The sequence below is a fragment of the Ooceraea biroi genome, chromosome 1 (genome assembly GCF_003672135.1).
Source record: "Ooceraea biroi isolate clonal line C1 chromosome 1, Obir_v5.4, whole genome shotgun sequence".
In the NCBI taxonomy this organism is placed as follows: Eukaryota; Metazoa; Arthropoda; class Insecta; order Hymenoptera; family Formicidae; genus Ooceraea; species Ooceraea biroi.
In genome coordinates this window covers 10,883,667-10,898,112 of record NC_039506.1, presented here as the reverse complement: position 1 = coordinate 10,898,112, position 14,446 = coordinate 10,883,667, and the positions used below count along the sequence as shown (strand labels likewise).

At 35.3% G+C, this 14,446-nt stretch overlaps 1 protein-coding gene and 1 long non-coding RNA gene across 7 annotated transcripts; one reads left to right on the top strand and one right to left on the bottom strand.

Moving 5' to 3' along the window:
* Positions 1-205: 205 nt before the first annotated feature.
* Positions 206-14,211, top strand: LOC105284791 (endoglucanase F). 6 transcript variants are annotated; one of them, XM_011348570.3, is made up of 7 exons: positions 206-2,156; positions 5,245-5,479; positions 10,822-11,065; positions 11,490-11,768; positions 12,065-12,405; positions 12,629-12,875; positions 13,089-14,211. In XM_011348570.3, exons 2-7 carry the CDS (start codon positions 5,447-5,449, stop codon positions 13,373-13,375), a joined length of 1,431 nt encoding a protein of 476 aa, XP_011346872.1. In that variant the 5' UTR covers positions 206-2,156; positions 5,245-5,446; the 3' UTR covers positions 13,376-14,211. The 6 variants fall into 6 exon arrangements, with proteins under 6 accessions (XP_011346872.1, XP_011346871.1, XP_011346870.1 ...); XM_011348569.3 differs by having other exon boundaries at positions 206-2,369; XM_011348568.3 differs by having other exon boundaries at positions 206-2,375.
* LOC105284790 lies at positions 12,403-12,698 on the bottom strand. The gene is made up of 2 exons (XR_894927.1): positions 12,607-12,698; positions 12,403-12,530 (listed from the first exon to the last, which is right to left on the bottom strand). It is a non-coding gene; the product is annotated as an uncharacterized LOC105284790 (long non-coding RNA).
* Positions 14,212-14,446: the final 235 nt, after the last annotated feature.

The following is a 14,446-nucleotide window of genomic DNA, read 5'->3' as shown; positions in this document are numbered from 1 at the left end:
TTTCCCTTATGTAATAATAATTGGTTAATTAAATACTACTGTCGTGCTCTGAAAAGAATGTGCGCTCGTAAAACCATAATGATTGAGAACTTTAGCATTTCTCTGCAAAATTTACACGGTATAACATCAATTGTTTATTAATGTTGTTATTAATTTTCTTAATAACAAAATTAAGTTTTGGTTTTACATATTAATAAGTAATTAATTTTAGAAACATTTTATCGACTTATTTTACAAAACACTTCTAATGTAGCAAAAATATTTATGATATATGATATTTAATCGAATTGCACATTCGAATCCATGTCGCATTTATGTACAAGCTTATTATTGTGTTAGCATTATTATATAATATTAAAATATGCAATAATGTTTGAGAATTGCGTAATGTCGGTTTCCTGATATAACAAATAGATATAAAAAAAAGATTAATAAGTTCATAAACTTCCTCGATAAATCGTTGATTGTGCAGTTTATGCTGATTATGCTCACGCAAATGTGCAAAAATGTAACGCACTCGCGAAGCTATCATTTACGACTTTACGTGATATTTTATAGATAACAGTGAGCGTATTTATCTCTGATAATTCACTTTGAAAGATACGTAAACAAAATTCCGGAATGAAGTATGTAATTACGAACAATCTCGAATATATTCTAATTAATTCTAAAGCGTCTACTTAAGAACTACCTTTAAGAGAAACGATATCAAGAGTAGAAGTAACTAAAAGTAGCCATTTAAGAATAATTCTTAAAAAGTATATTTTAAGGAATATGAGAGAAAATAAGGATTAATAAGAGAGTATTTTCTTAATCGCGCGTGTCATCTAATAATGTACCTATTTATGTCCAAATATGACTTTTCAGAGTATTTGCTCAACCAGAGTTTTTTAAATGGATTTTGATATTTTTCAAAGAAATTCTTTTTCGATTCATATCAAATACGAAATTCTTTGCATGTGATGGTGCAAGAACAAAAAAGTATCAAATATGTAATACAACTTTCGCTATAATTGAGAAACGTGATAGAATGTTACATATACGTACGCCACGTAAGTCGTGTCACAACGAGTAAATTCATTAACAATTACAATAACGAATGCAATAGTTATGTAGTTAGGAAGTTAGGTAGTTTCAAAGTTGCAAAAGCGTCAGTAGCAATATTTCGCAACGCAGTATTTCGTAGTCTCGTAGCGAAACGCGTGAAGTGTTTTGTACGTTAAAAACGTGCTTTGCTTGACGCCAGCTGCAGTGCCGATTGCAGTCATTAATTTATGCCGAAGTGGAACGGAAAAAGAAAGATGCGATATAAGAATGTCGTATCCAGTGAAAGTTGCACGCGATGTTTTAACTGTCGCGTTAAAATCGCCCAATTCCATCCATCTGTGTTCGCTCAATTTACTGGGATTATTATTGTCGGATTCAGAAAATGTCGAAAAAAAAACCTAGAGACCGTCATAAAATTTCGTAAAAATGTATAATGATTATAAAAAGCTATTGCTATGTTTGTAATTGCTACAATCTCTCTTTTTTTCTCTTATTGTAACAATTTTATTGTAAGATATTATATAAGTCTCGTCTCGATTTTAGATACGCCTCGATATTTTTGATATTTTACTAAAAACCTTTTTCACAAATCTTTTGTAATCAGTATATTATAGCGATTAATAATTTTATCGATTATTAATTATTTATCGAATGTCTTATAATACTATTTATTTCTAAAATTTTTACTTGCTTCTTAGAAAAATTTTTATTTTATGGTTCGAAGATCCACGTCATCTTGAACGTTTTAATTGTTTGGGGGAGAACAGCAAATACTTTCATTAACGCAACGTTATATCTTCATTTGACTTGCACGCGTGCTGTCCTGTTTACCCGGCATAGTTTAATGAGCTCAATGATAGTCTAATAAACGCGACAAATAAATCTTTTTAAAGTGACACGTACGATGATGGTGGTGGTGGTGGTGGTGGTGCTAGTAGTAGTAGAGGTGGTGGTGTGGTGATATAATATTCGTTGTGGCATCTCATATGCGAGACGAGTATTCGCCTCTCTTCCCGTGTGGACACGTCCCCACTTCTTCGTTCTTTTAGTTGCTTGCAATCGTCATCCAGTCGGCTAGTCAGTCAGTCAGTCAGCTCGTCAATCAGTCGGTTAGTAAGTTAGTTAGCCGATCAGTTAATCGATTAAAACCTTTGCATTTTTGGGTGCAATCAATAAGTTATTGGATGTAAACAATTAATGTTTGATACAATATGTACATATATATAGAAAGAGAGAAAGTATAATAATAATTAAATTGATTACTTTGGACCTCGACATCTCTGATAATATTATTCCGTGAATTAACTGCGAAACGCACAAGTGTAAGTGTAAGTGTTTTGTTGAATTATCTAGCGTTCAAAGATCGTTTATTAAAGATCTTTAGAAGACAGTAGGTAAAACGGTATAGTCTCTCTAATACGAATTTGCTTGAGAATAAAACTAAAGCTAAGTTATATCATTAAACTTAAAAAAGAAATCGCAATTAGGATCGAATTTGTAATAAATTAATAAATAACTACAAGTAGCACTATAAAGTGAAGTAAATGTACTTAAAAATACACATTACATTAAATTAAATATAATAAATAAAATTAAAATATATATATTAAATACTAAAAAACTTTGCAACAAATTACAAAGAATTTCTCCAAATGTCTTCTCTTATTTTCTCTTGCAATAATTTTACAATCAAGATTGATATATCATATCTGCGTTGCGCAAGTATATTCTCCGTTGAGAACCTTAATTCAATTTTTTCGCGTTTTACATTACATTAAGACCGATTTAATATTACACATGTAACGTACACGGTCGAAAAGTTACCGAGTGTGTCCGAGCAAGAAGATTATTACTTTCCTGGCGGATGAAACTCACCAAGTAATTACAGCGTAGAAACCGATGTAAGAGTTCGCGACTGATCGTTTGTATTTTGCGTTGCTTCGACATACGCACGATTTCTCAATAATTTGTCGGACGAGTGCGTAAGCCCGGCTTTTTCCCGGCTTTTTCCCGGCTTTCTCCATCGCAAGGTGTATGTTACATGTACTTGCTTGAAACAGAATTCTTGTAAATGAAGAGGACGAATATTGCAGCGCAAATTGTGTAACGTTCGATACATACACAGACTGAAATCGATTTTATTTTAATAGCAGGCTCTTGGGAATTTGTCTCGATCTCTCCTTTGAAAAAGTTTCCGTTGAAGTTACTTCTTATGAACTTTTAACAACAAAAAAGTTACTTAATCGCGCAGTACTGCATTAATAGAAGGTGATGTGTAATAGGATTTCCTGTAAGTCATAAAGTCAGTGTTGAAAGTTTAAGAACTGTGATTCCAGTCGCTCAAGTGTACTTAATGAGGAAAGAGGAAAACTTAACGGCATTAATTGTGATTTGGGATTCTCCATAACATTATACTTTGATGTAAGTAATTCCGATGGCGTACAAAGCAGATTTCGTAATTTCTACGATTTTTGAGCACCACAATGTCGATGTAATTCTCAGTGATGCACATGTAAAAGTATCCCTAAATGTTTACCGAGTTTTATTATTTAATATGAATATGAGTTTTATTGTTTAATATTTGAATTGCGATTAATGAAGACGCTTAAACGTGATTTGCAATAAGTTCTTCTCTAATGCATCCCCGCTGGCACAAGGTACGGATCGATGTCGCGGTACTTGAATATTAATAACGAACATTCGCATACAGATGTACCATGTATAAAGTTACCGACTTTCCACGCTGTGGAATATCGAATTTACGATATGGAAGATGAATTCCGGTGGTTCTCACATGCATGGATATGCTCGCTTTCAAAGATATTTTCAAAACACAAAGAATCGGAAATAGTGATGTGCACGAGCGTAGCTCGAATAACACTTTACCGAGTAAACGTTTCTTAACATTTAAAACAACATATCCTTTTAGACAAACGTCGACGTTTGTCTAAAAAGGCGTTCTAAATTAATTTTAAAAAATGTGTCAATTTTGAAAATAATGATCGATATTGAAGCGGCTGCATCATTATTCCTAAAAATAACAATATATGTATAATTAAATTATATATGCGTTGGCGTTTTTCCATTCCGGCGGTTCTTCGACGAGTCAGGTCATACCCAAATGGTTCACGATGTCCCCCATGTTTCTTCAGGAGTCGTATGTTTCTCCCGCTTCGATCGAATCCCTCGCTCGAATCGCGCGGCGACGACAGCCAGGGTCGCCGACGTGATTCGCATTTCAAATTCAATCGACAGAAGGAGATCGCGCGATGGACAGGCGAGGAACAGTGGGAAAATAATAGTCGGATGAGGCGCGAGCGAATCCAAGTGAAGAGAATGAGAGAAGACACGCGCGGAGACACGCGCTCGTTCTCGGTCGCAAGTATCAATAGAAATGCAAAAATCCTCCGCGATGACGGAAGAGACAGCCTTTGACGCTGCGGAATCGTAACGTGAGGAACGTGAACGATTCCTCGCTTCGTCCACGGATGCGGGATCAGTCACAGTCATCCGTGAGTTTTCTTCGGGACCGCGACTCAAAGTGCAACGATTTAAATGCTAGTGCCAATATTAATGTAATACAAGCAGAATCGGCATTCACGATCAGCGGTGATCGCCTTGAACCCTCGACACTGTCTCAGACTGCTGCGGGTAAATGTGCATTTTATTACGTTTGGCAAATAAATTGAAAGATAAACGTAAAACGTGCGCATCATCAGCGATCGAATCACCGAAATCATGTCAGTTGCAAAGAGTTACCTTCGTTGCGGGTTCATCTACATTATCTGAATCACAATGAGATCCAATTCCGAACGTGGATCCCTCTTAGCTGTGCCTCGCTTTGTGTTAAGAACGTCTTTCTTTGTGTCACGAATTATTCCTGCATTATTTCTTGATTTAATTATTTTTTGGTCATTCATTGGGCCTGATTATTTCTTATCAAACGTAAACGAAGAGATCTTATGTCGTCTTAGGGAGGAGGGAATGACTTCAGTAAAGAATCGCCGAGTTGAAAATACGATTTTAAAATGTCCGCGACGACTCATTGATGATAACTGATACATACAAACACGCGTATACCTGAAGCTTCATTTCTTCATTATCTAATCCGCCTGCGTCCCGGACCGTGAACTTTCTGCCCCCGTAACGGCAGAGAGTACCTATAAGTATCGAAATGATAATTGCTATTTATTTCAGCTGAGAGAAAAACGGACAGGCTCGACGAACGGGCGTTTTGGACGAACGACGCGAAGGTGCGTCGGAGAAAATTTGCCGCAAAATATGTCGCGCCGATTCGCGTCGACGTCGCGGTACAACGGACGCACACGAGGCTGCTGAATCGATGTAACTGTCCCGCACGCACTTCCGGAACGGAACGGCAGCATCGCGCGAAAGCAGAATGAAGCTGAACCTCTTCGTCACGTGCATTACGGTGAGTTTTCCGCATCGGCGATCTCCGCATCGGACGACTTACGTACCTGTTGCGTGCGACGTTACATCACCGGACGCTCGCGCGACAAACGCGAGCACACGTGGGGAAATCCGCGGCGAAACGGCTAATACTGTTGCGCGAGTTACGGGAAAATGGAAAACACTTTGCACTTTCGCGGTTGATGGTTCTGGTGCGGCTGCGGGTTCTGCCTAAGGCTCTCCCATTTTAGACTATGCAATATATATTGCGCTAGATTTGACGCAATTGTTTGAGCAATGTTTTGCTGCAAGAATTGCTTGCCGCTAAATTGTATTTTATACTGTTTACATTTTATTTGACGCAAGATTTGCGCAATATGCATAAACTGAAAACTTAGAGAAACGTAATAATAATTTAATAATTTATTATTATTTATTTAAATTTAACTGACGTTATATAGGAATAGCGTGCTTATTAATAGGAACATATATAACAAAACGAATAGTACAGAGGCGAGTAGCGAGGCGATTATCATAACTTTGTACTAATCATAAATAAATAAATAACAAAAGTTTTTTTCTTTTTTGAGGTTCTTTCTGCACTACTGCAGGCAGCTAAAACGAACAGATGTATATACTTCTTGTGTTAGTGCAGACAGTTCAGCTAAAAAGAACAGATCTCGAAACGTACAAATCATAGCGCATGTCAGCAGACAAAAAATTACTCAGGTATAGAACACGTTTTCAATATCTTGCGCAATTTACGAAACACAATTTAAGTATGATATTCTGCAATATTTATTGCTTTAAAAAATCTTGCGCAATATATTGCATAGTCTAAAACGGGCTTAAGTTAAACGGAGAATAGAAGTTCGTAAGTTTGTTGTTGTATGTATTGCGATTTGAATTATTTACTATTTAAATTTGCAACGGATGCATGCATTGATTGGAGGTGTAAAACAAAGAAATTCATAAACTTGAGTTGTAAACCAAAATCGTTTTGCATGGAAATTAATATAGAATAAATAATATGAAAGTTTTTATTATTATTTTTTATTATGACACATAAATAATTACTGTAATGAGTTGGTTACTGTAATTAGTTGTGTGTAATAAGTTGCTAATTAGTAACAGATCTCAATTGGCTGATTACGTTATTCGCAACTTTGTAAAATTTATTATTATTCCGTAAGATGTCACGGATAGTCATTTAGATCTTTCTTAGACGCTGCTAAAAGCCACGAAAGTGAGTTAAAAAGTCTTCCGATATTTTTTAACGTTTTAAACTCGGTTCTTTTGCCGTATTTATACGAATGGAAATTTTTCGTAGAAATTTTCTAAATTTTCTAAATTTTAAAAAGTGAATATTTTCATAGTAAGGTGGTCTTCATCGCATCATTACTGTCGAGTTTTTAATATCGTAGTTTTGCATGGAAACCGTAGCGGAACGCCAACTTCCGGTTTCCTTACCTTATGCACAAATACGTATCTTTACTGCAATGCAATGCTTTCACGTTCTTGCATTTTATTTAATCATTATATTACTATTCTCACTATTATTAGATATAATATTAGATATTAGTGTTTGATTTAATTATTATCGTTCTTTTGCAGAGATATTGTGCTTTTGCGTTGCTACTTACTGATCAAAATTAATATAAAAATCTCAGTTAAAACACTTTTCGTCATAGATGCAACAGATGCTAGCATTATGCCTTTGTTAAAAATACTCGCTGCAGTATTTGTAGCATAATTCCCATATTTTTAATTCACTAAAAATCACTTTAGCAGCGGAGTTCTTGCTATTATTCTATATATTGTTTATGCTTTCCTTATTTTTCTTTTCAAGATAAATTAAGGTAAATCACCTTTGCTTTGATCATCGTATGAGACATTTAGTTTTTATAACTATTCCAGACAAAGTTAGCTTGTTGTGTTTGTATTGTACCATTCTTCTTATTCTTCCATTCTGCGCCACGAACAGTTGAATAATTCCGGTATAATATTGATGCTGAGGTTTTCTGTCGATAAAAGCCTTATGCAGAAACGTCACAAAAATTGCTTTTTCATGTTCGGCACAGGATCGCTTTATTCCGATAGCTAAGCCTTAATAGATAATAAAATAAATGCTCAATTCTTCAATCAATTTGCTCAGTGCTGTCACGTCGCTGTTATATTTGCTGCCAGCTTATTCTTACTTTTGTGAATTAAATAATGATCAAATTCTCTTTAACATCTTTTGTGATTTTGTGAAGGCGCATTTCTATTTTTGTTTACTGCATGTATGTCAATCTCATATATTGTTGGAATATGTCTTTTCGATGTCAAGATAAGCGCTTGGCCGTTGACAGCTGCTTGCGCTACAATGCGAGTGCCTAATTATGTGCTCGTAAGTCCGGAAATAACATTAATTTTTAAATTGAACCATTTGTATTATTCTTAAGAGCATATTTATTATATAAATTACATATTTATTTACATAAGAAACATTTTGGATTTTTTAACCGTTCAATAAGATTAAGACAAGAAAATGATAAGAAATACGCTGGCCTTAAAATACGAGATTTTTTATTTTAAGGGGGCATATACACCTAGGAGGCCGAAAATATGGTAATTTTCTGGAATTTTTTCTGGGAAACTGTTGGAGTTATCGAATTGTGGTTTTTTTAAGTTAAAAATATACACTTTGAAGAAATTTCATGATTTTTTTATTAGAAATTATTGCAAAATGTCGAAGATATGGCGTCGTGAAGAGGCAGTCCGGAAAAAATCATCCAAAACGGTACCAGATGTACCTTCGTCAAAAATCAACCGAAACAAAACATTGACATAGAATATTAAAATATATAACAATAGTTTTGGCGTATCGTAGCCGATTTCAAAAATATCGATTTTTGACAAAATGGCGGGTGTTTAAATTTAACATAGCGATTCTTAAGACAAAAATCCGTTCGTTTTCTCACTCTCCCAAAAAAACTACGAGTCCTAAAAAAACCCTACGATACGCGATAGATAATTATGTGCAGAATAACCCCTATAAATTTCAAACAAATCGGTTCAGTGGTTTTCGAGATATTTCTGGTACCAGTTTGAAAAATGTCGTTTCGAGAAAAACGCGTTTGAATATTCAACATATGTTTTTGTTAATAAAACATGAAATTTTGTTAACTTGCACAGAGTCGTCAATTCCAGACCCATAATATAAGTCCTCTGCAGTAGATGCGATGCCAATATCGTCTAAATTTTGTTGTCGGCGACGTATTCGCGCTTCTTTCGTCTGTTCCTGCGCGCGTGCCTCAGCTTGCGCTATGCGGCGATCATCTTCGCGCGCAGCATATTGGTGTGCGTTCGGTCCGAGATGCCTATAATGCTCATTATTTGTAATATTGAAGTCATACCATTATTGAATATGCAAGCAGCTATGTATGCAGCAATTTCTACTATAATAGCACCGCTGTGCATTGTTTTTGAGGCTATTTTCCAAATTATATTATTAAAACTTTCATTACTGTTGCCTAAACAGGCTACAGCGAGACAATACAATACCGTTATACTGAAGAACACAAAAAACCTAAACACGAAACCGAAGGGATGGACCGTGGTCCAACCACAACATCTCAGCGGCGCGCCAACAATGTACTGTCAAGGCAATAACTTCGTCATTTTTTGGAATTTTGACCTGAAATTTGCACAAGACATTCTCGAAATATTAAACATTATGAATATGTAAAAATCCAAAAATCGATTTTTTTGACCCTCCTAGGTGTATATACCCCCTTAACTAAAGATTTTCTTTGCTATCCTTTCCCAAATCATCACCGTTAATAATTCACTTGCGCGATCTTGCGGGATCGACACTGAACAGCGAGACGTATTTGTTCCTGCTATTCGGAGGGGCATCTGTTTCAGAAACGTTTCCCGCGAGGAAGATTCTCACGCGGGAATACACGAGTTCACAATAAGGCCGGTATTTGCCGAAGCTATTGGCATTTGTCATACAGGAATTACGCGGTCGACGAACCGAGCATTTCTCGGAAACATGGAAGACACTTTGGCGACGAGGAAGCGGGATCAAACGCGGCTCCAAACTTGCTTTTCTTCTCTTCTTAAACATATCTGTCTCGCGATAGATTTATGAATTAGTCATATCGCGTGGATAGCACGTTATAATATTTATAATAGCGTATAAATATTTAAGTACACAGCGCTAGAATAATTTGGGAATCTGCTTAACGGTGCACCTGCATGTGGATCTACTCTTGTTTGGAAAATAATGCATCTTTCTATTTTACACTAAACTCATATATTTTTGGAAGGTGTAGAAAACACACTTGCCAACATTTACAAAATTTCATAAAGTATTATAAGTATTTAATAATTAATTTTCAGCACATGTAGAATAAAAGTAAATAGTTTCTTTGAAGGAACAAATAAAGTATATAAACGCGTAACAATCACAAATATTTAATTAGATCGGTGAAATTATCGGTGAAAATTACTCTCTCCGATTTTGCCAATAAAGTGAATATTACTTAAACCACGACGGATATTGTTGGAAGAGTTTAATCCTTAACGAAGTTTCATAATGAAGCTTCAACTCTCTGAGCCGAGCGTGCTTGAATCTGTCACGTAGCTCGTACGTGCTCCGCGGATTTATCGCAGTGGTTCGTGCGATTTTATCATATATATATGTATTTATCATTCATGTCATTGGATTATTATAAACAAGGAACAAGTCTTGTAATATCGTTTCGTAAGTTTTAGCATGATAATTGTTTGATCAGTAATTTATGAGACCACAATATAGTAAAAGTCCATTACGAAATATTTTGCTCTCCAGGGAACTCATGTCAGTAGATTCTTGTGTTTGCTATCAAAGAAGAAACTAAGTTGACTGACGAATTTTTCGATTGTCGAAGTTCATACTTATCGCTTATCGCTACGAGTGATTTCAGTTAGATGTAATCGTGCAAAGTGAGTTAGGCTGAATGAAAGTCGTTAGAATACGCTCGACTTTGTGGAATTTATCGAATGGCAATTTGTAACACTAACACGTCACCCTAGAAAAATTTCTTCATCGTCTTCCTCGTCACGTAAAGCGAAGAATCTATCAACCTTGCTTCTCTTCGGAGCGGGAACCTTGATTTCGCAGATTACGCGCAGATTATGTTACAAAGTCGTAGTCCACATATAAAATTTAAGACTCTACACACACGACATTGTGCTACATCGAGCCATTTATATGGACAATACACGTGCACTGACAACCATCTTGATGCCTGCTTCCTATGAACGTTTATCCATGTTCACATTGGAAACTCGTGCTCGTCAAGCTCCCGTTAACGCGTCGCCCTTCATTGACAGATTCTGTTGGTAATATTGATTACCTCGACTACATGCGAGATAAACTCCATTTCAACGTACGACGTGAAACAAGCGATCGAGAACGGAAGCGATTACGCCCACGTCCTGGAGCTTTCGTTACTATTTTTTGAGGCGCAGCGTTCCGGCAAACTTCCGAAAGACAATAGGATCCCGTGGCGAGGTGATTCTGCGTTGAACGATCGCGGCTCAAACGGCGAGGATCTCACCGGAGGATACTACGATGGTAATGAAAATCAACCATTTTAATATTATTTAATAATATTATTTAATTTATAAACTCATGAAAAGTCAAGACGCAGAGACGCATGCAGGTTTTTATAATGAAATTATATTTAAGTATCAAAACATGAGAAAATGAAATTTCAGGAAGACATGAAAGATTAAATTAAAAAATAATTTTTATTTCTTTAATGATAAAAATTAATAATTTGGAGAGTGAATATGTTTGAAAATTCTAAACAAATTCTTACATTCGATGAAATTGAGAACAACTTTAGTTTTAGTTAAAAATAGTTTTAATTAACAACTAAAAATAACTTAAAACTAACTTAATTTTTAAACTAGATTTTGAAGACTCTATAAATCTCTTTATCTTAAAGAATTACATAATTTAAATTACAAAATCACTTATCATCTTTCTATTTCAGCCGGTGATTTTGTTAAATTCGGCTTTACGATGGCTTTTACGACGACGCTTTTAGCTTGGGGAGCAGTCAGTTGGCCAGAAGCTTATAAGGCCGCCGGCCAATTAGATGAAATTCGTAAAACTGTCAAATGGGCCACCGATTACTTCATAAAATGTCACGTAAGCGAGAACGTATTCTACGGACAAGTGGGCGATTTCTCGATCGATCATGCATTCTGGGGAAGACCGGAAGAGCTAAATACCTCTAGACCAGCTTATAAAATCGATGCCGAGCATCCTGGTAAATGTTGTTAACAGTTTTAAAACATATCTCGTAATAATATTCAATTATTGAAGAGATACAAAGTATATTATCAGAAATTATTTTTAAATTACTTTAAAAAAAGGATTTATAAATTAGAAAAATTTCGTCTCCTTTCTTTTTTACGCTTTATTTTTTACACTAATTTAATTCAGTTATTAAATTATATTATTATTAAATGATTATATTAATATTAGTAAATTATTGTTTGTCGTTATATTCATCAAGTATTTTATCTGTATATAAAGCACATTTTTATTTGCTTTTAATTATAGGTTCCGATCTCGCCGGTGAGACAGCAGCCGCCCTCGCGGCCTCGAGCATCATCTTCAGGAACGTCGATCCCGAATATAGCGTCAAGTGTCTTCAGCATGCGAAGGACCTGTACAAATTCGCCGATACTCATCGCGGTTTTTATCATACGGTGATACCCGGTGGTCAAGAGTTTTACGAGAGTACGGGTTACGGCGACGAGCTGGCATGGGCCGCCGCTTGGCTCTTCAACGCGACTGCGGAACCCAAGTACCTCTACGATGCCATACATCATTACCAGGATTTCCATCTCAACGAGAGACCAACCAGATTTTTCTACAACAATAAGGTCGCCGGTGTTCAGGTGAGAAAATTTATTTCTTATTTCAATAATATACATATATAATGTTAGTTCTCCAGTGTAACTTATTTGTTAGAATATCCTCAAATCTGATGCGGTGAAATAAACAATAGAAGTCTAATCTTTTCCTATAAAAAATTAAATAATTAAATAATAATTACGTTGTAATTACTTTAATTTTTTAAATATTTTCTGTCAAGATACTTCTTTTCCTTGTTTTTCGCAGGTACTGCTAGCACAATTAACAGGACAGTCCGAGTACCAGAACGCGGTTCGTGCGTTTTGCGATTTTTCAGTGCGACAACAGACACGTACGCCGAAGGGTCTCCTGTATATCGATAAATCTGGCACTCTCTCTCATGCTGCCAATGTGGCACTTATCTGCTTGGCGGCCGCGGACTCCGAAATCGGTGACTCGAGGGAGTATCGTCAATTCGCTAAGGAACAAATTGATTATATGCTAGGCGCAGCAGGTAAGACTTTGTGAGACATTAAAAAAAAACTAAAAATTACATTAAAAATTGTTTTATTAATAATTAATAAAATAGAACAACTTTTAATGTAATTTAGTTTTTTTTAAACACCTTGTATAATGTATGATGTATTAAAATAAACATTACTAAGTTAAAATGTATTGTATTAAAATTACTATTCTTTTTTTTTTACTCATCATCAATATTTTTTAGGGAGGAGTTACGTAGTCGGATACGGAAAGGATCCGCCCAAGCAGCCGCACCATTCCGCAGCTTCTTGTTCGAATAGACCAGTGCCCTGTGGTTGGCCGGAACTTGATAGAAATGCGCCGAACCCGCAGATCCTCTACGGTGCTCTGGTTTCCGGACCAGACGTAGCAGATCAGTTCCAGGACCGTCGAGACGACTACATTTACACGGACGTTACGTTGGATTACAACGCTGGTTTCACGAGCGCGCTCGCCGGACTGCTGCAACTGCAATTAAAGAGTGTCGCTTGAGGATTATCGGAAGAGAATGAACCCATTGTAGTTGTAGTGACGCGTAGAAAAACTTTTCTGTAAAAAATGAGGAACGAGACTCGCGTGTTGATTCCTCACGAGATACACAATGTGCATTATTGTAAAGAATCATGTATTAATTTAATCTTATGCTACGTATAATATTAATATTTGACATTATTGTGTAGGATCAACTTTATGCAAATGACTTATGCAATGCTCTGTGTGAAAGTGTTGACTCAGGTTCACGTTGAATCGTGATGATTAATTGGCGATTGGCAAAAAAATGTGAATGCATTTTAATTATCAATGATAAGATTCAAATATTATAATTTTCTTTTGATTTGTTGCACATCGCAGAGAAATAATATCTGATTTTTTCTTTTCATGTCATGATGTAATGTCGTTTTGTGACGGATAGAATGTCTCGAAATGAGAGATTAACACAATTTTGTAAACATGTATCTGAAAATGAGAACGTTTATAAATCTATTTTTAAACTGTTATTAATTTAAATTATATTTTAAATTTAACAGTTAAAATTGAATTTATTTTTCTGGATAAGAACGATTCGTATGCTTTACTTATTATACGCATGTTGGAAAACATTAAGAAGATTGACCATATCCATCTATCTGCCTCTATTTATGATTATTCTATCCGTTACTATTGTACAAGGCATATTTATTGTTTTCATGTGGAAATTAATTGAATAATCATGGTGCGCTCTTATTATAACCAGGCTGTGTAATACATGTACAGTTTCTCATCTCTTTAATAGATTGTAAATCATTAACAGTGCGTTATGTTATTAAAAAAGAACATTTTTGAAATAATGTAGTAATCTCTCAAAGTAAAACTATCTCAACATCTTTGCGAGAGAAACACGAAATTATTTTAGGTATCTAAAGATTCTCTCCTTAAATTTTTCAATGTACAAACGTTCATTTCCAACTTTTTCAATATATAAAAATCAAGCACAAAACTTATTTTATTATACAATAGTATTACAATTCTTTTTCTTTGAATCTACAGAACCGTGCTATGATTATACGGAATAGAAAAATTAAT

What these genes read in the sequence shown, in the direction of transcription:
- LOC105284791 (XM_011348570.3), top strand. Translation starts at nt 5,447, where the DNA reads ATGAAGCTGAACCTCTTCGTCACGTGCATTACG. An exon ending in TCTTCGTCACGTGCATTACG is followed by an intron (nt 5,480 to 10,821) that starts GTGAGTTTTCCG and finishes CTTCATTGACAG; the next exon opens with ATTCTGTTGGTAATATTGAT. An exon ending in TTATATGCTAGGCGCAGCAG is followed by an intron (nt 12,876 to 13,088) that starts GTAAGACTTTGT and finishes AATATTTTTTAG; the next exon opens with GGAGGAGTTACGTAGTCGGA.